The sequence below is a fragment of the Megalopta genalis genome, chromosome 10, assembly GCF_051020955.1.
Source record: "Megalopta genalis isolate 19385.01 chromosome 10, iyMegGena1_principal, whole genome shotgun sequence".
NCBI classification, from domain to species: Eukaryota; Metazoa; Arthropoda; class Insecta; order Hymenoptera; family Halictidae; genus Megalopta; species Megalopta genalis.
The window spans coordinates 17,214,671-17,240,704 of record NC_135022.1 but is presented as its reverse complement, the minus strand read 5'-3'; the positions used below and the strand labels follow the sequence as shown (position 1 = coordinate 17,240,704).

Here is a 26,034-nt window from a genome sequence, read left to right as displayed (position 1 = left end):
GGAAAAACCGTGATACATAAATCACGATCGCGGAGCATTGCGACACTCCTCGCAAAGTATTATGATCGCGACGGTACTTACCTAAGAACGATTGAAACGATCTAATCCTTTCTAGTCCGTCCCTACGGTTACCTGAGTTGCGCTCAGTGTGCTCGGTAATCGCGTAATCTAAAGATTCGACACGATTTTCGTTGATAGACACGCACGCGAGCGTTTAATATGATCGGAAGGCTAATCCTCGTTACCTTATAATAGGATTACGTGTGCTTTCGAATTCTACTTTACGAGGATTTGGTTGTTTATTTGTATTCGGAGTGTAGCGTCATCCAATTTCAAGTTGTGCTGAGGATAGCTCATTTAAAGTATAGAGTTTTTTTAAGGTGTTAGATTTTAAATATAAAAGTTGGTTGTAATTATGACTTGTGTGTTTTAATCGACAAATTCATGTCATCGTCTTTTGTCCACTCATTACAGAATTTAATAATAATTTTCTATTTCATCATTGATTGAGAGAGATGATCTAGCTAAGTATGTAAACGTTGCTTCTATGCAGAAGATTTTGTTTACTAAACTGTGGATATCTCCATGAAAGAAAATTTGTTAGAACACATTGAAGTGAAGTAATGACAACTTTTTTGGGATCAGGATGATTTATAAAAATAAATATAATAAACATATATTTCTCAAGAAAGAAGATCGTACTTCGTAGATATTGTAATTATTGGTGCAAACATTTTTCGAGCAACATGCAAAGATTAACAAGGTTCTCGTATAAATTGCTCCGAATCCAGTTTGGAAATGAAGGACGTAAAGAAGGGTGGCCTACCTCTCGGAACCAATGCGTTGCACGCGATCGACTCACCTCCGATAACGTTGTCCAGGCGTCGACGTCGCGACGACGTTGTGGCCATCCTCCTTCGATGGGCGTATCCGTGAGGGCGGATTCGCGACATGCGCTGTGATCAGCAGGACGCCCATGAGAGGCGCTCGGGATTGGTGGACAGCCGAATCGGCTGGCTGTCCCCCAATTGTTGGATCTGGGCGAGGTGTGACGGTGGTGCCATCGTCGCCAATGGAGCGCTGGTATCCACGAGGGAACGTCAACCAGTGGTGGAGCCTGTGGTTCCATCCACGGTCTTTCTCTGACCCCAGAGTGGGGTAAGTGGGCGTGCCCACAGTTTGGTACGGCGAGAACGCACGAGGTTTCCCGAACGGCGGTTCCAGGTGCCGATGAGCGAGCGAGAGGAGGTGAAAGAGAAGGACGATTCGACAAAGAGGGGCAGAGCGTGGCGGAGCGTATCAGTGTGAACGCGTCCGAACGGGCAGAGCGGGCCAAAGAGAGAGGGCAGGCTCGTAAATGCCGAAATCGGCCGAGTTGCTCCTCGGCGGGAGCCCAGTCCTTGCTCTCAGTCCCGCTGTGAACGCAGCAAGGAACACCACGGATGTTTCACCCTCCCTGTACGGTGCGTTGGAGACGTTGACGCGAGTCGTCGTGCTCGTCATCGTCCTCCTCTTCCGCTTGCCTCGACTGGCCGTATACAGGAACAACGCAGTCGGTCTCGTTTTCCGAGAGCGGGCTCGTGGGATTCACGGCGGACGTTTAACTCGCGCCGGGTCGCCGCTCCCAGACCGACGGGCCGAATCCAGAGTTCCCAAGTGAGAACACCACCGCGAAGAACAGACAGTTCGACAGTGCTACCGTTTTGGGATTTTGAAGCGGAACCTCTTGCTGCGAGTCGGTTACACAGTGGCTCGTTGAAATAGTTGGAAGGATAATCCTACAGGGGTCCCCGTTCATATCTCGCGATAGCCAGTGAACACGCCAGTGCATTTACATAGACAGTGTGGCCGTTCAGTGATAGAGTGCGCGACGTTCCTCCCGTTAACGAACTATTCGAAAACGTCCTTGGGATTACAACGAGACTTTGCGCGATCCACGAAGCGCTACGCGTGAGACATGATTCTTGTATCTCCGGTGGTAGAACGTTGAACAGCAACGCAATCCACCACGATGATGAACGCTTTCCTGGACGGGGTGTCCTCGCACCCGCACCACCTGGCCAACCTGGGCATCAAGCTGTCACCCAGTGGGGCTGGTGCCACCGGAGGATCTTCGGATGCTGGCGGAGGTGTGCAACCAGCCCCGGGCGAGGCTCCTTCGCAGCAGCACCACCACTTCCATCCCCAGGGCTATCCGCCCCATCATCCCCATCCGGCGTCGCACATGGCGCCGCACATGGGCCACCACATGAGCCATCACCCAGGCTACGCGGCTCGCGACTTTCTGCTCAGGAGGGAGCACGAGTTCAACGCCACCGCGAATCCTACCACCCCCGAAAGCGGCCTTGGACTCTTCACCCCGTTGCACCATGACAGCACCGCCGCCACTATGCAGCAGTTTCCTCATCATCCAGGTCAGCATCCTCTGGCGGCCAGTCACTACCCCGGACACTATCCCCAGGACTCCCGGCTACCGCCTCATCACCAGTATCTGGGTGCTCCGCACCTCACCCCCGCATCTATTCATCACCAACAGCACCCGGCGGTCAGCCATCCAAGTCATCATCCCCATGGCGCGTTCCTCAGGTACATGAGGAGCAATGGGACCGGCGGTGGTGGGGCCGGTGCCGCGACCGGCGGACCACGCCACGACATGTCCTGCATGTGGGTGGACCAGGATTCGCCCGGACCCGGAAGGAAGCTATGCGGCAAACTCTTCAACAACCTCCACGATATCGTGACGCACCTCACCGTCGAACACGTGGGCGGACCCGAGTGCACCACGCACGCGTGCTTCTGGCAGGGATGCTCGCGGAACGGCCGGGCCTTCAAGGCCAAATACAAGCTCGTCAATCACATCAGGGTGCACACCGGAGAAAAACCGTTTCCCTGCCCGTTCCCCGGATGCGGAAAGGTGTTCGCCAGGTCCGAGAATCTCAAGATACACAAGAGGACGCATACCGGTGAGTACATGATCTTCTTTTTACGAACATCGTTTGGATAAGGTCGTTGATAGTACGCGTGGACGTTGACTTGGGTTCTGCTGGCGCCTCTGATGAGGTTTCAGTCGTTATTTAATGCGCAACGAACCTGTGCACGGACCTTTAATGTGCAGGTGAAATTCGAAGTTGGATCTGTGCGACATTGAAGCTTTAGGGGATGTTTCCTAAGACATCGGCACGTGGAGATTGATCTAAACTTGCATTTTCTAGAAGCAAATACTGTAAAATTAATTCCTAATTGCTCTGTTATCTGCGACGTTCTTTCAACACCTAGAGGTGAAATCCAAAGTTGGATCTCTGCGAGATAGAGGTTTTCGGGGATGTTGTTTAAGATGTGGCCACATAGAGGTTGATCTAAATTTGATTTTCTAGAAGCATATGCTGTGACAGATACTCAATGTTAGATTGAGTATTTAGGAGATGTTTTAGCGCGTGGATGAACCTAGATATTCATCTAAAATTGCTCTTCCACAAACCAGATTTCAAAAAACGTTTCAACTGTTTTCTGATCTGGAATATTAATTGATGAACCTAATGGTATACTCCAAAATCGACGTTCAATAAAAATACTTCAGGGGTTGACCAATTAGATTTCTACTTAATACGCATCGTGCGGAAGTAGAATAGCTTTTTAATTGCGCTTTAAAAACTTCAATGTGCTACCTCAAGAGTTATATCAACGTTCGATTAAGTCCTCAAGGGATGATCCCGAGGATAGACACTTGGGCGTCGATCGAAATTCGACCATCCTCAAGTAAAATCGCCTAAAAAGACGGTCTTAATTGCTCGCTGATTCACGATACCACGCGAGGACTCCAGTGTCACGCTCGAAAATTACAAACCATTCCAGGGCGAGTTGAGGCTCGCAATATCGGGTCCACGGAGGTTAATCTTCCCATCTCATCAAGCCGGGGTCCCGACGCCCCCCTTGCGCCTCGCGATATCTTCTTTCAAGCGGGCAGCAGGCCCGAGGAATGCCACGAATTCCCTCGAACTCGCGTCCGGGCCCGTTTAAACCCTGTCACTCACTGATCTGAATCTGCCCGGAGCTGGTTTCCACGAACGAACAGGCCTGTAATGTTCAACAAAACCTAAGCCGAACCGTTTCTAGGAGCTATTAAGTCCGCCGGGTCCTCCCAATCCTGCGGAAATCGCATTGGCGGAACTCGATTAATTCCTGGTGCCGGTCTCGGGCCAGTTGAATCAATGGCTTCCGTCCGAAATCACTCGATTCCGGAGAGGCGTTGCACCACGAGATGCACAAACAGGCCAGCTTCTCCCTCCATTCGCCGCCAGGGCCCGTTTTCGACCACGAAACGCCCCCGGCGCCTCGGGCCGTTTCAATATAATCAACCGGCTGTTTACGATGACAAGAATTTTTCGGGGCGCAATTAAGAAATTACCGGGCCATATATCGTGTCGTTTTATGCCCGCGTCCCGCGGACAATGTATTCACGTGGTTGCACGGGGCCCGGGCAACGGGAACGTGGGCCCCTTGCTCGGGCCCGACGCGACGGACAGACGCCAGGCGTCCGAAGATCGGGGCCCGCTGCGGAGATTCCGTCCCGCACAGTCGCTACTAATTTCACCGTGTAGTTTTATTGTCAGTCGTGGTTCGGTGACGCGCGCGCGCTCGCGCGCTCTCCATCGGGCCCTTTCTCTCCTCGTTTTTTCGATTTCCCTTATAGCCGGCAGGACTGCAGACCTACGATCTACGACTCACTGTGCGATTCCGTTTTAACGGCGACAGTAAAAACGGGGGACGCGTAAATCCATTAGCGCGTACATCTGTCGGTCTCGCGCGTCCTCGCGCGTTCTCGGACGTTAAACGACGGTGTTTAGCGACGCGATTCCGCTCTCGACCGTTCGATTTGCATTTCTATGGCTGCCGGAGAGGGTGCCGGAGAAAGAGAGACCAAAGCGTCTCTCTGCTTTACAAGCTAGTTACACGGACAGCCTCCCGGAAAATCGAGGCGTCTCGAGTGATCTATGGTTCCCGGTTTTAATAATCCCGTAATCGATATAAATCAGCGCTAAGCCAGGACCGACATTTCCTTCGCTCGTTTGCAATTTTGTATCAGCACGGTCAATCACTTCGAACGATGAAATCGCGGATCCTAGCCGCCCATCACAGGTCGCTGCTGTTTCCGTTCACACGTTGTATCCATCCCCTTTGTGCCGGGGATGTGTAGCGTGTGCGATTAGGCCGTGATCTCTCTTCGTTCCTGCATTCCTGTCGCTTTGGAACAGCTATTTTTTTTAAAGAAAGTTCGCGATAGCTGGTGTTCGAGAGAAGTCGTCGAAGATGATTTTTAATTTTAGGATGAGTTCACTCTTTTTGATCAGACTTGGGAAATTGGTACACATTTGCGTCATTTAATTGTTTCGTTGCATCACTTTTAAGCAATGCAGCAACAATCATAGTTTGTGCAGGAAATGCCATGCTTATTGATTTAGACAAAAATCTCTATTAAGTTTAGACAAAATATTGGATCTCTTAAACGTTATCTGGAATTCGGGAAATATCTAAATTCGAGATCACCTTTTACCTTGTCAATTCGCAACACCGATTTTAGTATCATTTTCAAAATAATATAATGAATCGACTAAGAATATACAGTAATTACAGTAAATTCTCCCTAATTGACGCTCAGATTGTGCAAAAAATGGACAATTTGGGAAATGCAGATACGATTATTCAAGCCTTGAGGCTCGTTTTTATAGTTATCGATTGTCTTGGTACCTACTGGCCTTCACAAGGGTTAATTATTTCTATCAAGATATGCGGATCAATAATCAGGAGACTATTGTCAAACAATATTTTTAAATACTTCCAGCGTTCCGATAACGTGATCACACAAACAATGCGATATACCGACATCCGATCAGCCGCCATTTTGGGGATGATGCTAAATACCTCGTTCACTCCGTAAAATGTTTTCTTCCTATCAAAAAGCTTTTGAAACATAATAATTGGTGATCTAGTCATACATTCAATAATGTTTGTACATTCAAATTGAACGAGCGCAATGTTTGCTGGCGCAAGGAATGTTCGATCGAGAGGCGGCGGTGGGCAGTGGAATCAATTAAAATCCATTTAGTAGCGTGTCGGTGAACGAGAGAAACCCTCCAGCAACCCCTTTCTGGATAAATTGGCATTTTCAAAAAAACGCACCACGCACGGCTTGACGCTTTGTTTCCGGGCGTTCCCCGTTCACGCGCTCGTACGCTCACGATGCCCCTTTATTGCCTCTCTCCTCTCTGTTTCTCGCTCTCCTGGGCTCTCTCTCTTTTCTCTCTTTCTTTCTCATCCACTCTGCTTTTGAGCGCTCCCATGATCGCACAAAAGCGATTCGACAGGAATTCTTTGTTTTATCAGAAACGCGAGGACAAATATTTTGGCTCGTGCGAATTAACCGGTGTTCCGTAACAAGCCCGTCTCCGAGGGAAATATATTCTGTCGAGATCCTTTGTATCGCTGGGCTCGAATTTGTATATCGGAGGAATTCGAATTCTCATGCTTGTTACCCCAGCTCACAATAATTTTCAGTCCAATAAAATTTACTCTGTGAAAGGCAGAATTAGTTTGCATATATCTTTCTAGAAACTTCAGTTCTACGGTTTACTTTGTCGAAAGCAAAATGTGAGAAATATCTTTCTTAGCTTGGATGAAACGAAACTAATACAACTTTTAATCCCAGATCCATGCTGTCGTCTAAATGTGTTCATTAATTTTAACTATTACATTTTAGAGTGAACAACTTTTAAAACGTTATTACAAAGAAAAGAATGCTGTGCATTAATTTAATAAAGTAGAAGTCACTCCAAAATCTCTTTCTTTAATAATTGTAATAAATTGTCTCGCGTTTTAAACAGCACTTATTCACACTTCTCATAAATTCAAAAATCCACATTTTTAAAAAATCGAGCGCAGACAGAATGATTCCAGAAGATTATTTAGAAGTTGTTTGTTGATGGCACCGACCATTTCTCACGGAAAATTTTCAATCGGCCTGTTTCGTCACCGTAGAAGCCATTTACCCGCACGGTCCCCTCCTCTATCTTCCTCGACACGCTCGCCCCTACTTAACGCTTATTCCACAACAACCCCCTTTCCGACTCATCCCGTATCATCCCCTTATTCTACGCGTCTCTAACCCTCCGAAAATCCTAGCCAATGGCGCGCGAGCCCTGAGGGGAGACCATTGTCAATCCGACCAATCGTCAACGCTCATGCGACGCACATGCGACAGAAAATCGCCTGGACGTGTTACGAACGCTATTCTTTCGGATTCTTTTTCTTTTTTTCCTTCGTGGCTGGCGTCTCATCCTCGTCCGACTCGCAGGAATAAGTGGGGGACGGTCTCTTTATAATGCATATCAATTTATGCCTAATGGCTAACGCTGTTACGAACTCGCATCTGCGGATTAACAGGAACGTCCTCATTCTATTTGAAACGCGCACCCGATTGTTCCACCCCCGATCGAGCTCCAATCTTACCTTTGTAAATCGAAACAGGCCTTTGAATTCGAATTAAGCTGTAGATCAGCTGGTTGTGACAAGATGCATTTCTTAAAAAATAAAATGTGTCGAATTGTTAGACAAACGTTAACGTATAGTAGCCACTTTCAGAGTTAGAGCAATTACATCGTTATAGTGTTAAAATAAACATTGATCGACATAATAAATAATGTGATATATGGCTCGTTCCAGATTGAACGGCTTTCACGTGTACTATAATTTGATTACAAAGAATTCAGCCGTCAGAGGTTCGGGAAACCGAGATCCTACTGCATAATATGACTATATATAGATGACTATATAAAATAGTTCATTGAAAATTTAACAAGACTTTCCTCTTTCTCTTTGAATCTCTCGAAAGTATTAACACGACGACTGTCATGTCATCAATTGATTCGTTTCGTTAAATTATATCGGAATAAATTAGCGAAATTTCTGGAATCGTTGAACCGCCTCCAAAAGAGTTAATAAAAGAAGATGGTGTGGTTATTGTACTTGAAAAATCGTATTTTTAGATGAGTTTGTATTGGTATAAAGATCCGCGCAGTTTATTCGGAAGAGACGGTGGATAATTTCGAGTTAAGTAGAGCACCGGTACAGAGACATGAATTCGGAGGTCGGGCATGATCGCGCATTCGGGACAGTCGAAAAAGCGGAATCTAGAGTGACACAGGAAGCGAAAGAAAGAAGGAGGGTCGGGGAAGAAAAACGAGGAAACGGTGCCAGGAAGTGCGCGACGATATTTGCTCGGCCAGGCCAGCCATCGCCAGGAAATCGACGACGATCGACAATGCCGTAAAGCTCCGGGCTACGTTCTGGGGAACATTGTAAGTCTCCGGGTAACTAATGGCGGCGGGCCGTGCGATCGGAATCGAGATGCATGATCGGATTTATGCGAGACCAATATGGAGGGCCCTGGCATTATTGCGATAAGCCCGTGACGTCGACAGAAACACGCTGAAACGACGCTGGAAATCGGGTCTCCGCGTAAAGCGCTTACAAATTATTTCGTCGATAAAGTTTCCACGATACCGCACTGCCGCAGCGTAACACGGCTAATATATAATCGCGATAGTCATCGGCGTAACAACCTCTAAATCTTTCAAATTAAATTCAACAATGCCTAAAAATTTCGCTATTCAAATCGAACGCTCGCCGGTTTCCGACGTTCGAGAGCATGAATGTTTAAAACATTTAATCTATGCCTGCCTTTCAAGCAGAAATTCTATGATACCCGGCGGATTAAACAGCTAAATGTCAACGCTCGAGAATTTAGCTTTAACATCTAACAATTTCGTCATTTTTATGTCTCCAACCGTCCGAACATTTGAGTTCGAATATTTAAATTTCAGCGATAAAAGCTTCGGAAAGTATCTGTGAATTTCGTAATTTAAATTTATAGGCATCGAATATTTCAGTTCGAATGTTTAAATTATTAAACATTTTTATTTTCAATAATAATTACTCGTGACTTGTGATGGAAGCAGCTTGTAGTTGTTCTCTGTCTTTTCAAACTGAATGCGTATTATTTCAAATTCTATGAATGCCGATGCTGAAAGCCAATTTGTATTCAGACATTTATAACTTTGATGATTTACATTTGAATGGCCAACATATCGAAACCCGAAATCGGGGTTAGCAAGCTTTGAACTGTTGAGAATTGTTTCTTCAACAGTTGGAAGCTCGAGAAATCACAATGACCGTCACGGAACAAAATCTGTATCAGCCCCGAGATTGTCATACCGACGACTTATCGAAATCTCTCCGTAGAGAAGATCGATCGATCGAGCAAAGCGCTCGATCCGATCGAGAGCCAGCGATTACGGCGATAAAACTCGTGGAGGAAGCACTTCGCTCGAGCCGACGCGCGACGGGCAACGACCAACAACGCGCGCAATATTCTTCGCGCTTTCGAGCATGATCGATCGCCGAGCACCTATAACGTCGTCACGCGTTAAGTTTCGACACACCCGGCTATTATAGAATTGTTCAATACTTTCAATTATCTCTACCGCGAATCGACGCGTCGAAGTCGTGGGTTTTCATCGAACCGTTTCGCTTTTATCGGCGATGAAGTCTCGGCAGCTGCGAGAGCGGTAACTTTCTCGGACGAAAGTCGTTCGTTTAATTTAGCATCCGATCTTTAAATATTCATAACTTCGTGGTCAAGAATTCTGCCTAGCTTGTTGCCGAAATAGAATAGAACTCGCTTCGATAATTATCCGAATATTCATGCTTTTATGTCCTCCAGCCTGCAAACGCCATAAAATTTTATAAGATTTTTACGAGGCTTGAAAATAAGCGTTGTTATAAGGACGATGAAATTCTTCACATTTGGGAATCAGATTCGGCATAATTTTATTTTTTAATGTTTGGAAACCCGAATTTTTGAACCCGAACACTAATTCGAGTCGTTTTCTACATTGTTTATGAACCAGGAGTAACAGAACGTAACTATTTCCACTGACATTATTATTTTTAATATACCAAAGACATTAACATCAACGTTCGTGTTTAGATAATAATCGTTGCATTAATATTTTCAATATTAAATTACTGATTGTCACTGTAGCTGTTCAATCATCCAATTGTCTTGCGTTATACAATTATAATTAGACTACAGTTCTTTGTGTAAAGCTCAAACGTATTTTATGAATACCAAGATAAGGAAAGAATTTAATTTAACAACTACCTGTAAAATTTTCTTATGGTAAGAAGAAAATAAAAATGTCATTTGCGGTTATAAATATACATGTTCCTTTGCATTTTTAAAATCTGTTCGTATTATAAACGCATAATGACGATAATTATCATGTTCGCGAATGTGAGCTTCCTTATATAAGAAACAGGATAAAATCTTCGATCGATTAAGATCTGGGTGTTTCGCAGACGATTGAGAGACAGTATATTAGACGATACGGCGGCGAGAGGCGTCCGTATGAATTGTCACCGCAGGAAACAGCGGGGAAAAGCCGAAGGATAAGCCTGCGGGTCGATAAGGACGAGAGACGGTTCTTCGCGCGTGCACCTCGAAAACCAGCCGCCAATAAAAAACCACCCCTGGTTGGTATTTATACGGCGGCTTTGTTGTTTCGCCGCCCACACCTTCATCGATCGGTCCCCGACACCTTGTGCTCGCTCATCTTCGACAGCGCGGAACAATGTTTGCCGGAAGTGCGCGAGAAACGGTTGACACGACAGCCCATCTCCCTCTGATTCGTGGAATCGCAGATACGGATTCGCGATAGCCTCGATCGGATACGTTCAATTTATTTTCGCTCCGCGGCCGCGGGTAACCGCGTTGAAAATAATTAAACGGTCAGCTGGTCGGGCAAGTTTATCACCGGCCGTTCCGCGATCCAAAAGCTGTCCTGTAAATTACACGCTCGGAAATATTTCTGCGGCGGAGGCACCGGAGCTGCTCCTCTCGCGACTGTTTCATTCGCGATCTTCACTGCGGAATAATTCTCTTATAACGCGCGGGGAGAATTCTGACGACGGTGTACGATGGAAAAGAAATAGTTAATGCCCCGGTGAGTCCAGTTGTGTCTAGTAATGCGAATTTTATTCTCAGTGCAAAACACGAATGCTCTTTGTTGATTGCAGGAAGTGGAGGCAAGTGAACATTGATAACATTGATCTTGGACTCTTGAATGATTATTCTTCTAATGTACAGTAAATTCTCCCTAACTGACGCTGAGATTGTACACAAAAATGGATAATTTGGAAAGTGGAGATACGATTATTTTTATAGTTGTATAATCGTATCTCCTCTTCCAAAATTGTCCACTTTTGTGCACAATGTGAATGTCAATTAGGGAGAATTTATTGTATTTACATTTTTACATTTCACATACATATCCTTGTCACAAATGCACAATATCTACAACCTCGTAATGTCTTCGCTACCAGCGTCAATAGCATACATAGTTATAAATATTTATTGCATTAAATACATCTTATAAAATTTGGTAAAAGTATTGTCAAAGAGAAGGCACAAGTTCTCTAAATATCATGCTATGTGTCACAATTTATATGTGACTGAAATGTATATCTAATTTTATTCGGTGTGGTGGCAAAAAAAATTGGTGGCACATATGGAACACCGTGTTTTGAAAAACTTTCTTAATCACGCTATTTAACAAAGAGACAATACTGCAATTCTTTACCAAGCATCATCACAATAGGATCCTTTATAAGCCGCGCCGAAGTCTCCTCTTTCTCACACAATTTTAAATGTATCTTAACTATGACGACGATAATCAAAATTCTAATTTACGTCAAGTTCTTTTATGACGTGTTCTCAAGAACTCTTTCCCGTATACTACAGAAAATTCTCCCTAATTAACGCTCAGATTGTGCACAAAAATGGATAATTTAGTAAGAGGAAATACGATTATTTGAACCTTCCGGCTCGTTTTTATAGTTGTTGACAATCAACGTAATTTCATAAAGAGATCTTCGCAAAAAACCATTAAAAATGACCCTTTACAAGCTCTATCGAAGTCTTTCCTATCAGAAGACAATAACCAAAATTCTATCGCATGCCAAGTTCTCGGATGAGGTTCTCTACAAAAACGACAATTTGCACTAACATCCGCAAACATGGTAAATTTTGAGCGAACACCAGCTCCAGGATAGTTGATGGGAACAAATCGCGAATTCCCGGGAGCTGTTCGGTCATCTTGAATCAATAATAAGCTGAGAACACTCCACGCGACCGGACACGGTCTGTTTCTTTCTGGCGGGGGTGGAGGGCGTGGATTTGTAAATCTTGCAGCACGGTAGCGGGGTCATTAAAAGAGGATTCATGCGTTCGAATCTGTTCGTGATGCACCGCGAGCGCCCTCGGGCCGGCCCGCGGCCCGGGTATATTATTTGAAACTGATTTAGACTGAAAGATTTGTTGCAAAAGCAAGCTGCCGAGATTGGGCAGGCCCAGTCGTTGCCGCTGGCACTCTCTCGATCCCGTCGTAACCGTCGTAACCGTCGTGGCTGGTTCGGAGTGTACGCCCTTCAACCTGTCGATGGATCCTGTCCGCGAACGCGGTTTAAAATCCGACAGCTCTATCCTGTTGCATAGCAATCGCCCTGGTCCGTCAACCCCTTGTATTGCGACTCATTCCGATTTTAATTAGAAATGCTCCGACGTTAATTCACTGAACAAGAGGGACGCGTGTGTTCGTTCCAGTGGGCCTGCGACACGAAATGTCGGATTTCTAATTGTTGCAAATGCTCTGTTAAAGCTGTTACAAATATTGAAATCACACTTGCACCTTTCGTTGGCATTGCAGTTTTATAGAAATTATAAAAACGTTAACGCGAGAAAACACAGTGGATGAATCGTTTCAGCAATTGAAGCTGCGAAAAAGTAAAAATCCGATGGTTTATATTACTAGTACGGTTTTAAAAAGAAAAGTAGTATAATTTGTATTTTTTTGAATTTTTTTCGAATGGAAGTAATAAACACATTAATGGACACTTTATAACCAATTGCAATTATAACTACTTTATAATACAGTTATGTTTATATAATTACATAAATTTGACGTCGCACATTTGTTATTTGTACTTCGCAAGTCTTGCTTCACTGTGATGCTAGAATTCAGCACAACATTTTATTGTCTGCTTTTACATTATACAGAATTTGTTTGGACTTGAAAAATGTCAAGTTGCAGGGGGGCTGAACTCGGTTTGAAAGATTTATCGATTCCGTTGTGATAGGTATCATGAAGCAAGGGAATCATAGGAATGGATGAAAATGATCGTACGTTTTACTGTCGGAAATATATTACGGGAGATGAAAAATCGATACAGTGCATAGATTACTCTGCGCGAAAGTTACACCGGCAATTTAAATGAAAATCGTGAAGATGCAATGGCGGATTCTGCTGGATCCTTTCTATCGCTCATTTCATTATCTTAACGTTAACATAAGTCTTTTTATAAACATCGCTAAACCGATTCGTCCGAAGGCGTCCCGCATCTCCGCGACAGCAGCAATAAATGCGCATTTCTGGTCCGTCGCTCAAAGAGATCTAATTAAGCCGAAGCGCGATAACATCGCCGTAAGAAACCAGTTCGGATTTCGTTGGAACGACTGCCGCGTAATTGCGTTTTACACGACTGTTACAAACGCGTAAAAGCGGCGCGCTAATAAAAGAAAATTAATTAAGTGCTCGCGGGACGGTCTGAGGATCGGGATCGCGGGGAAACAGGAGATAACGCGGTGTGCATCCGCGGATCCCTCGGTCCCGTTTTTAATAAAGTCATCGCGCTCCGCATCGCGTCGCGTCGTAAGAAAATAGTCTTTCGTATCCGAGAATTGAAATGCAGAAGAGGAAATTGCGCGCGGAGACGACGACGTGACGCGTTGCATGCGCGGTGCAACAACGTTAATCGTTTCGAGAAGATAAACGGAAAAGGGGGGGACGGCTTGTTAATGAACGTGGATCACAAGGAACGTCGTTCTCCCATCGACCGAAGCCGGAAGCGGCTGTTGATACAGTTAATGGCTCGCGTCGGGCTTGATAGACAAGCAATGGCGATCGCGGACGAGGGAACGACACCCCGTTCGGACGCGAAACCCGCGGAACAACGATGATAGAGGACGCTTGATTGGCTTCTACAAAAACAGAACCGGTTAATTATTCCGTGGACCTCTCGCACCCCGTTCGGCACCGGCCAGTCAGCTGAAAAAATAACGAGGCCACGCGCTTCCTTCGCTCCCCCGACTATCGATCAACCAGAAGCGTTTCCTCTCGGTCTTTCGCTCCTGAATCCTCGGATTACACCATCGTGCAGTCGTTAATTCGCTTCGTGGAAGAACAATAGCTGCGATTAATGCGCTTCGCGAAGTAGCATCGATGAAACGTACTTAAAGTGTTAAAGAATATTATTCTTGGATCTTTCTGGGCTAAACTTGCTCTTTGATCGTTCTTCAATCACGTAATTACAAGACGGAGGCAATTAAAATCGTTCATTTGCGTCGAAGGATGAATGATGAATGGAATTAATGCAGTCCATGAAGAAGGATCGTTGAAATACGCATACATATCATAGTGTTTTCAAGAAGAAAATCATTGTCGGAAAGTGAAATTCTCAGTGATTTTTGAACGATTTGATCATAAAATACATTCAATTAAAATCGTTAATGTGCTTCATAGAACAAACTATCGTTGGAATTACTGTACTCCATTACATAAGCATCGATAAAAATGCACTCCAGTATCTGAAACGAGTACATACTTGGACGTGCACAGGATAAACTCGTTCCTGAGTCATTCCTGAATAGTCTCGTTATAAAAATAACCCAGTTAGAATCGTTTATTTTCATCGCGGGGCTAAATAATCGTAAAACACTATTTTAAGAAGGAGAATATACAAGATCTGCTTATCTTGGTACTTTGTTCATCTTGTGGCAGCAGGACATTTTATCGGCTACAAATTCGCGTAGAAAAATAAAGAAAAAATCAACGGAACACCGTGATTTCGACAACGGTATAATGAGAAGCTCGAGCTGGCTGAAAATTGATTTAGTGAACAGTCTCCAGTAGCCAGTTTGTTAACAAGAAAGCGGGCTAACTTGCGGAGGTATCATCGTGCGCGGCGTTTCCCGCAAGTCACTCGACTATTCGCGCGATTATGAAGCCTACAGAGAAGAGAGAGAGCTGAGAGAGGAAGAGAGAAAGAGAGAGAGAGAGAGAGAGAAAGAGAGACCTTGCAAGAAGCGGCGCGCGAGCGCACACGCGCGGTCAGGTCCCCGGGGCTGAATGAACGGCTCGCGGAACGGTGGACGTGACAAACAGGTTTCTCATTAACGCTGCAGTTTGACGAGAAGCCTTCGAAACCGCGCGACGCTAATTGCGAACTAAGGCGACACGCGGCTACCAGCCACCGGGGCTCCGATACATTGGGAACAACTGGAAACGCGTGCGGAGAGGGTTGATTCGACGGGCCGCAACACTCTTGCATAGATGAGACCAATGATTCCTTCTGTGATTGGGTCCATTTGGGCCCAGAATATAAATGTTCTTATTTGACTATCTGATTTCTGACAATTGCTTTAAATTTTCACCTGGCTCATTAACATCTATGGAAAAAAGAGTGAGTGCCCTAAAAAGTATGTTCCAAGAAATTGACAAGTTAAATTAAAATTAAATTAAAATTCTGTTAAAAAACTACAAAGTCTGAGTGCTAATGAAGGAATATTTTTTTAAAAAATTACTGTCGGAGTGTTGAAATTGATGGAACGATAAGGATAGTGAAACGTGCAAAATTGTGAAATTTATACTGAAAGAAGTGATAGTTGATAATTTACGAATGATTTTGCAATGATTCAATATTAACGTCAGAGTAACGCTCCATGAAAAATGGCGTCGTACAGCTTTCAGGTATTTAAGAATATTCTAGAAATACAATGTGTAACGTTCATAAAAATGTAATTTCGAGACGACTTTAAATTTGATAATATAAGTTTACGGATTATGATTCGCTTTTCTTTTTTAAATAAGACACCCGAAGTCGTAACAGTTGCCCGCATCTATTCAGGATGTCAAATACAGCAGTCCAGTGCATCCTTCTTTCGAAAAACAATCCACAATTATTTTCAATCCTACAACATCCGCGATAACGCGACAAATTTCATAAAACCATTTTGATAAAACTCTGATCAAATACTGAAACAGATGAAACAAAAAAGTTTCATAAAACTCTGTTTCTCCAAAGTTTCAATACCGCCGCACGTCCCGGAAAGATGTCGCTTAGCTTCGTTTTCCATCGAAGAGTGTTCCCAAACAAAGTAGCCATAAATCCCGGATAAACAGTGATCGCGGCGAAAACAATTGCGACTTCGAATAGCCGCAGCAGCAATCGACGGGCAGGATCTGTGAATGATCAGAGATATTTACAGCGGAAGGAAGTATTATTTTACCGTGTCGAGATCGGCTGGCGTTTCCCTGAAAAGTGGATTAAATCTGTCAGAGCGCGCGTAATCTGTTATCACTGGCGGTGTTCTCGCTGACGTAAATGCGTAGGTGCAACGGAGACGCTCGGAACAAAGGTGGGGCCGCGGAGCCGGAGGCGCGGGGGTGGTTCGAAAAAGAAATCAAACATTTCTGGTTATCCTCCGCGGGATGGGCCGTTCGACAAGAAAATAACTCGGGACTTCTCTCCTGCCGATGCGGAGGTTTTTCTTGTCTCTCTTTCGCGGCCGATTCGATCGTTCGGCGTGCGTGGATTATGGCAACGCCGTGCGGGGAGCACAGCGAGAGAAATAGTAGCGAGAGAATTAAACGCTGCTAAGTGACCGTGTGTTATTCTGTTTGCGGCGAGAGCGTTGCTATACTCGAAAAAACTCTGCTCGCCGCGGGTCGTCGATAATCGCCGGCCCGCTTCCGTTAACACGTGATATTTTTCACGGGCTGTTTAAACCACCAGGAATTAGCCGTGCCACAGCCCGAAACAGAAAGCTCGCAGAAGAAACCAGATTTAAATACCTGGCGAGAGCCTCTCTTTGAAAACAAATCCGTGGATCTGCTGGATTGCTGGCATTATGGTTGGGGTTTGTCATATCTGTACGCTGAGATGATTAGTAGAAGTTCCTCGTTGAGCGATGATTATAATAATTGTCTGGATTCATTCTTTGACTGTCATTCGTTGCTCAGAAACAGTTGCTTGAAAGATTCTCGGGACAATATTGTATTCATTCTTGTTTTACTTTTTAAATTGGTAAAGAATTAGAACGAAAATAGGAAGAAGTTGAATGTTTCACGTTGCTTAAAATGTTTCTCGATTTACGTTAAAATGTGTTGTGTTATGTTTTAATGTTCACAGTTAGGTTCATTGAACTGTAAACGCATATTTTGGGGGATAAATGGTTGTTAACACTATTGTCGTCTCTATTATATTTTTCTAGAATCCCCAGATTTCTATAAAAATGATCCGAAGGAAGATTCAATGAAACACGGACAAGTTTAATTATTTAATTTCATAATTCATAGAATTTCGCTTTCAACTGTTTACAAAGAATAAACGCATATCAATTAACTACCTATTCAAATACAAACATTATCACAGTTAAATTTACATCAAACATCGACGAACATCTCCTCAGACCAACATCCAGGTGTCAAAGTGTCAAATCACCCCTGTACCTGAACATTCTCCCCAAAAAGCGCATTCTACAATCTACTACACACAGTCCTCCAAAAAGGAAGAATACAACTAACGAGATATCGATGACTACATCGACATGCTTCCATCGTCACCAACGAACCTACCTTCGCAATCCTGGATCAATCGAAATCATTCCGCGACCTCCGATCCCGAAGAAGCTTTCGCGAGAAGTTGATTCAAGCACGTCAACAATGAGCGAAGCGGGTAACCGAAGACGGGGCAAATCAGTCGATGGGTTTGCGTGGTGCCCGTTATGGTACCCGCCGCGGTATACGGTTGGTACAGTAGCCCCGCGGAATAATGCGTTTTCGCCGCGCACGCTAAAGACGTCCGCGCGGCACAATGACGATCATCGAGAAAATATCGAGTGTCCGTAACACTATACTTTCGTGCGGTTTAAATGCCGGCAGCATCGACGGGGGACAACCAACGAGAGAAAGAGAGGCAAAGGGAGAAAGATTCCACTTGCCCTTAGGGGCGGAGAAGCCTGGCTGGACCACGCGCTTCTTTCACGCGCACCTCAATGCCTCGGGACATCAGATATATCCGGATCATCTAGTTCGCGAGAACTTTCCTACTATTCACCAACACGAATAGGCGTATCGTTTACGGAACACCCAGCTTCCGTGTTTCTTTCGGCCGTCCCTTTATTGTCAATTCTTATTGTGAACTTGCAAGGATTCCGAGTTCTTCTCGGTTTCAAGTGTTTGTCGGAATAGCGACGTTTGTAGCTACCGAGGGTAGGCTAAAACAATTCTCATTGTATTTTTTAGGATGCTTTGAACGAGAGATGTTCAAGTGCGTTTTGGACAGCTTCTACTTGTTTACTTTGTTGTTACCGAATTGTTGTACATTCGTTGTACATCTGGATCCGATTGGATCATTTTGCTTCGATATGAAAGAATGTGTAATACTTACTTACGTACGGGGATGCAGAAAGTGGTTCAAACGATTACGGACAATAGTTAGTAATTAACAACATATGATATAAAATAGTGATACAGAAACACTCTAGAACCTTTCTAACACCACATCTGAAGCAAATCTAGAATCCCTGTACGATCTCAGTAAATCCTCGTTTATACGATTTAATCCGGAGAACATTAATGTTCGGATAACGAACTACTTAATTACAGGATGAAATACTCGACGATTAATTCTTCTGAAAATTTCGTTTCATATCAGAGTGATATAGGACATGGAAGAAATAGAACTGTCCTATGTGATCGCAAAAATTTTCATGGACCTCTTCAGGTTTAAACAGAGTGGTTGTCCGTGGTAGAAAATGTCGTCCAATTTCTTTCCACGAAGTATGTAACGGGTCAAATAATTTGGGAACCTCTGGGTTCAGTAGATGCCACAGGCCATAGAGTTGCCACCTCGGCGCGGACACCTTGAAACCGGAGCATCTCGCTCGTGTCCCTGTGGGAACCGAGTAGGTGGATCGTTTCGCTGTCGAAAGCGGCTCGCTCCGCCTATCCAGGTTTCTCCTCTCGCGCGCTTTCTTCGGTTTCACGACCGCAACACGGTTATCGATCCTGTTCGAGGAGACATCGACGCGTCCCCCCGTCTGTTCTGTGCCGTGTCGATGGTGTCAGAGGTCGATCGGAGCCGTTTTGTTAGCATCGGGAGGTTTGTCACTTGGGCCTTGCGACTCCTTTTCCCACAGTGCGTTCCGTTCGTCAAATCTCTGGGAGACGGTCAAGTAGAAGAAGAAGAAGAAGAAGAAGAAGAAGAAGACCAAGAAGAACAAGAAGGGTCGGGCGGTTGTCTCCGTGGTCTGGTAGGAAAGGTCGAAAAAGGGGGAGAAATAAATAAAAAAAGGAGAGAGAAGGAGAGTGTAGGGAGTGGGCACAGAGGAAGAAAGCAAGAGAGAAAAGGAGAAAGAGAGTGAGGAGAGGAGAGGAACGAGGAGAAGAGCGGAGAAAACAAAACGGAATTGCGGCCTAGCTGCGGTGGATGATTTAGGGGGCGAGGGTCGCGGGTCGAGACCGGGCTCTGGAATGCTGGACCCTCTTCTCTCCTCCTCTCTCTCCTTTTCCAGCCTCTCGCTCGCTCTCCAAGACCCTCCTCCCTCTTTTCCTCCGCGTTTGGAATCGCTGGCGGAGGAGGATAAAATGATAAGGGACAAGGATAACAGATAGAACATTTACATAGGTCGTTAGTGGCGGGCGCACGCAGGAACGATTTCACGTGTACCTCTCTTTCTCATTCTCTCCTCGCTCTCTCTCTCTCTCTCTCTCTCTCTGCCTCTCTTTTTCTCTGTCCTCTATCTCTTTTTCCCTCGCTCGCCTCTTCTCTCTCCCGTGACTTTTGGCACTGTTTCTGACGATCGTGGGACCTTTCCCTGCCTCGATTCTCCATTGTGCTCTCGCACGGATTTCCGCGCGACACGTTAACCGATCGTTTCGACCGATTTATCGAGCACTCGTGCGATTTTTCGACTCCCCTGGGAAACCACGATGAAATTCGAGGTGGCATTGTCTGTACTAAGTTCAATCGCTGTTTGTCGGCACACAAAAATTCGAGCCGATTTGTCGACTAGGTATCCAGACAAGAATGTATCTTTTTTATTACACTCGATTCTGATTTCACGCGGTAGACACGTTACAGAAAAACCGAGTATGTAAATATCATACAAATAAGTACCGTGTAAAAATAAATATCAATAAGTTAACGATGATTCTTTCAGAACGATGACAGAAAGATAACGTAAATTTTCTTAATAGACACATTTTAAAATATTAAACCTGATTCTGTAGTTTGGTAAAGTTTCAAAAAGAAATGACAACAATTTTGTAAAACCTGACAATTAAAGCATTGCGAAAGGAACATAAAAAAAGGAAATAAAATTGTTATTTATCAGAAATATTAAGAAAACAACATTTTCGTAGGTGTAGTCAGCAACGATTTATCGTTGTTCAGCACTAGAAGGGCTGACTATAATGAAAGAGATCAAACAAAATATTGAACAGAGAAATTGCTCGCGTTTCTACAAGAAATGGTGTGAAGTTCACGCTCCGACTATGATGTTAAAAGATCCATAAATGGCGTTGATATTAGTTTACATTTTGAAAGAAATCTGAATGAGTGCATTATACGGCTAACAAGCAGCGTCAACAGCCAATTTTACTGAAATTCCTGGTCCAGCATGCATGGGTATGTGGTGGCCGTAAGAGCCGAGGGCCACAGTAGAACAGGAATAATTCCCGGGAGACCGTTCGCGGTGGGAATACCACGAATATCGAGAAGGACTGGAATCTGAGGAATTCCACGAATCTAGTTCGTAAAGAACACGCTTATCTAGATCGCGGCGGGTACGAATTATGTTCGGGGGCCGGATCAATTATGTAAGTAGTCGACGCCGGACATAATTTGTCGTCTGGTGGGCTCGTCGTTTAATTAATTTCGCGACCGGATCGAACGGGCTCCGGGTGTATCTCTTCTCGAATCGAAGAAGAAACTCGAGCGGAACGGCTCCTTCTGTGCGGCTCCGGTCCCATGGGATTCTCCATGGGAGAGAGAGGACTGACCTGAGGGTCTCGTCAAAAACCGTAGGAATACCGGGACGTCAGAAGTCGGGGCTGCTTTGGCTCTCGTATTCTAATTTAATTTCGTAACCCGACGCCTGTGTGCCTTCGGACAGAGAAATGATCGGGGATCGCATTATAATTTTCTCTTACGAGATCCTTGACACGATCCTTGATGATGGCCGAAGGACTACGACCGGTTGCGTAACCCGTCGCATCGAGGAGCCTCGGGAAATCTTCGGGAACGTTTTGGGAAACCCACGGATCCGGAAAACACGGTGTCAAGCGGTAGATTAGGATCGGAAGCGAGATCGTACACGTGTTTTGAACCGCGTTAGTGTTCCTAGGATTTATGGCATAGCGGCGTACAATGAGTAGAATGGGTTGTTAGCAAAGCGCAGGAATCAGTCGACGGCTGCGTATAGATGCCGCAGATTGCGTATTGTTCGCCGCTAATTAGGATGCCTCGCCCGGACGACCAAGTTACAGCTGGTTCGTGCGAAACTCGCGGGGGAATTGTGAAAGACACGGGTATGGGAGTCGATGTCGGAGTCCTAGGCGAGTCCTGAGGGAAAGGAAGGCGGCGTCGTTCCTGTTCCACGGGATTTTTAATACTCCACGCAATCATTTTTATCTCTACGGAAGCTTGCTTTCCGATTTGACTTCATCTTGATCGAATTCCGTGAGATTGTTCTCAATATTACACGTTTCTTCTTTTGCATTCTTTTGCACTCTATATCTAAATTTTATATTGTGCTCTGAATCTAAATTCCCCAGGTATAAATGAATATTTAATGTTTGGATCTTGTTACTTTTGGCAAAGAGTGGACTGCAGATTTCACATTTATGACAATAATCAATTCGTATTAGGAATTGTTGACCAGTTAGCTGTTTTTGACGAGTCTACACGTCATGAAGAAATGATAATAGTTTGTTTTTTATAACGAATATATAATTTACTGAAAATTGAAATATGATCGTAAATTTTAAGATGTCTTGAATATTTGAAGACGAGATAAAACAAACAAATAAAGAATTATAAGTAATTATCATAAAAGACTGTATGTTGTGTCTGAGAGTTATGAAGTATACTTAACTACGCGCTTTCAAACAGTTCGCAACAGTTAACTGGTTTAGAAAAGCGATCAATTGTGTAACTCTGACAAGAACGTTTTTATTTCGCATAAATATCCACGGCGTAACAAGGGGTGTGAGATAAAAACAACAGTTAATAATGCGAAGGCAATTTCCAGTACTTTTCTGTCAGAATTTTAACGATCTCGCGTGTGCAACAAACAGAAATTATCATTGTTATTGCAGATGTATAGTAAAATACAGGACAGCTTTCCATGCGTAAGATCACGGAAGCATCAATCATTCGGGGTTGCAAAAACAGTTAAAGACACTATCAGGAAGTTGGAGAGCGAAAAGTCTCGGTGAATAAAATTCCAGCATGAAACGACGCGCGAGCACGCCAACTGCGTATCAACGATGGAAAGGCTCGTGTCGAACGGACGCGAATAAATGAAACTTCCGTGTTTCTTTTCCAATTAATCCATAGCTCTTTGACTTTTTTCATCAGATCATTATAAAACACTGTGGCATAACGAATATGCCATTAACAAGCTGATCCTTGTAACAATAACTAAAAATGTCGATTTTCAATGAATTTTGGGACTTTATATTTGGTGCTGGCACTTTCGAAAGACATTTTTAATATTCTTTAAACTACTGCAAAATTATACTTTCTAGCTACTGGCTTGATTTTTGTTGTAATGGAGGCAGATAAATTTGAAGCGTGCGATTCTGAACAATCCTCGTACAATATTCAAAACAATTCAAGTTAGACTTTGCTGTCGTTGAATGACTTCAGTGAATAGATTTTTGATCGACTTCAATACACGACCATCAATATTGCAACAAACTAGATGACGCAGCGGGGGTCCATTAAAATTCTGAATTAAATGTCTGGAGACTTTTCGTATTTTGCAATTATCTATGTATAAAGGTTCTCTTCAACAAAAAGCTGTTGAATAAATGTGCTCAGTTGCGCTTCCAATAAAAGTGAACGACCAATTAGGCCTCATTGGTGATCACAAAACAGTCAAAGGACGCAAACCCGTCTCCACCACAATGAGGCCCAAAAAGGTATCGAAAACCGATGAAAATCGATTGGAAGGGGTCTAAGGGGGGGGACGAGGGCGGATAGTGAGAAAGAAACGAATCGAGCACGTCCGCGTTATATTTACGAAGAGTCCCGGACTCTAATGGTTTGATGCGGTTGGACGCGCGCGCGGGTACCTGTCCGGCTGCGGTGCGTGTGCACGCGTGCACCAGCTATCCTTCATGCGTTCTCGCGTGTTCGCCCTCGCGTCGATGCACGCATACACTCCTCTTCTTCCCTCTCGGCGTGGCCTGGCCCTATCATTGCGGACGTAGCAGGGTGGCGAGGGCCAGGCCACGCACACGGGCGTGAATTATGCCTCGCGCGAGATGTCAAATTGCTCGCCATATCGTAAAATATACAACTCCTCGCGCTGTGGGAAACATTATGTTCTACCCCCACTCCGCTTAGGGGCCCCGTCCGGCCCCCCTTCTTCGGCCGATTGGACCCCTTTTCTCCGGGCCCGCGCCTCTCACCCCCAACGACTCGCGATTCGCCCCGAGATTGCGTTCCTTTTTTGCTAGCGTCAGTCCTGTGAGTTAGCGTTGCGATTTCGGTGTGCGTTTGCTCGTAGGTGTGACATTCTCAGCTTAACTTCAAGCGTACGCGATTTCATTGCAGATGAAATTTTTAGAACTTTCGACGCTGGTCCACGAAACCTGTTCATTAAATTTTGATACAGCTCGGAGAGATAACAAAAATGTGTAAAGTGTTTGCAAATTTCTTTTATGCATCGTCTAATAAATTGATGCCTCTGACTTTTCAACAAATTTAAAACAATCGGTTAACACGTTCGCGGACAGTGAACATTTAAACGAGCTACAAAAGTAGACAGGTGATCTTTTCTTAAACTAATTGTGATATCCAATGAATGCTTTAGCATCGACGTCCACACAGATCAAATTATAAAGTGCATAATAATTCCAAAAAATGGACGCTATCTAGCATTGAATGCGCGATAGTGTGGCTTATAAAGAATGTTACAGCATTCAGTTCATTTTTCGTCACAACGAAAATGAATGCTGCAGCATTCATTCCTTCATGGAGCGTCGAACGTAATAGATAATAGAATAGAGAAACTCGAAGATGATAAAGAAGCTAAAAGGAAAGAGACCCTTTTGAGAAGGGTTGCACCAGATCAACGGATAAGACGGTTTATGAACAGCAACAAGCTCCAGTGAGAAAAGCCATTTCAATTAACACTCGGTACACACAAGGATAATTGCTTCCGGATGATTATCGATTCCATTGGACTCCGAACAGGCTATCTCTCCGACAAGTTCGTATCATTCAAGGCGCGTCCGTGGACGGAGAGCGTTCGAGGCCGATTACATCTTAATTAAAAGGCTAAAGGACGCTGGTTCTGCGTCGCGGGGACGATTAGAAACGAGGATCGATCGATAGACAGCCGAGTGTCGAGGCGAGCCCGCTTAATAGCTGCAGGAAAACGCGGCTGCATAAGCGAGCTTAGAGCCGGAACGCGATCTGATTTAGCAATCTTTTCGCCACGCCCTGTGTCTAATCGTTAGAGCTGGCCGGGCCTGTTCATTAATAAGCCGAAAACTGGCCCACACACGAGAACCATCCGGAGTGCCACGTCAACCTCGGGCGGAGGGCTATCCTCGGGACTTTCTCGCGATCGTAGCTTACGAGAGAAAGGGATGGCACGACAAAAGTCCGTCGACGATCCTCGGTCCGGCTGCGTCGAAATCGTCGAATCATCCGCCGTCAATAAATACCGATCGATCTTGCGCCAGCATCTATTAATGACTAAACGTCGGCTAACCAAATTAACCGTGACTAAAGTGCGTTTAATTCAGTGCTACGGCTCGCTCTGCATTGTTTTCCTCGGCACAGAATGTTCATCGCGATTGTCTTAAGTTGTTTTTAGGTTCATTTATAGCGTATTTCCTATAATAATATTTTGTGTTCTAAAATGGTGGATTATGAATAGATCATGAATTTTATGCATTTATGATCAGACTGAGTAGGTAATGTTTTAGATAAAAAGAGTTGAAGGATATCGATACAGTACTTTTAACTCGTCCAAATTATTAGAAAAAGAAAGCCATTTCTGAGTGATTCCTGTTCTCAGAAAACAATGCAGCTTTCTGTTTTTCGTGAAGTTTGTAATTATAAATAACTACAATAATATTAATAAACACACACTTCATTATTTAAGAATAATATCACTGAAGAAAATAGGATATACTTATATTTTGTGAAACTTAATTTGCCGCAATGTTTGTCTTCAAAAGCTTGCCAAGGTAAGGTAAAACTTGGAAAATCATGCTCGAAGTTCAGGCACCGGTGAACGAAGTTCACAGCGTCCCTCCAGTAAAATAAATCATACAAACAACCAACAAAATAAGTCGAAAAAATCGCTAAGGGACTTCCAGATGGACTAACAAGAGTCCAAGCCGCCAGCGTTAAAGATGCCCACGTCTTGTAGCTTTCGGAGTAAGCATGATTTAAAGCCAACGGGTCACTGTCTTCCGCCTTCTAAGAGGGTTTAATCCTGTCGCACGCGTCCAAGGAACCAGCCGAACATCGTCCGGCGGAACATTCGATAAAGCGTCGAGTCGGGGGCTGCGATGTATCTTCCCCACTCTTTCTGCTCTCGTTAGTACCGTCCCTGGT

General features: G+C 44.5%; 1 protein-coding gene across 1 annotated transcript in view; it reads left to right on the top strand.

The window, feature by feature from the left end:
* Window positions 1–1,348: 1,348 nt before the first annotated feature.
* Window positions 1,349–26,034, top strand: part of LOC117220173 (uncharacterized) — a 43,687-nt gene continuing 19,001 nt past the window's right edge. Inside the window, exon 1 of the mRNA XM_033469894.2 lies at window positions 1,349–2,963. Within this exon, the coding sequence (XP_033325785.2) occupies window positions 2,012–2,963 (952 nt within the window). The 5' untranslated portion in view covers window positions 1,349–2,011. The remainder of the gene's footprint in view (window positions 2,964–26,034) is intronic.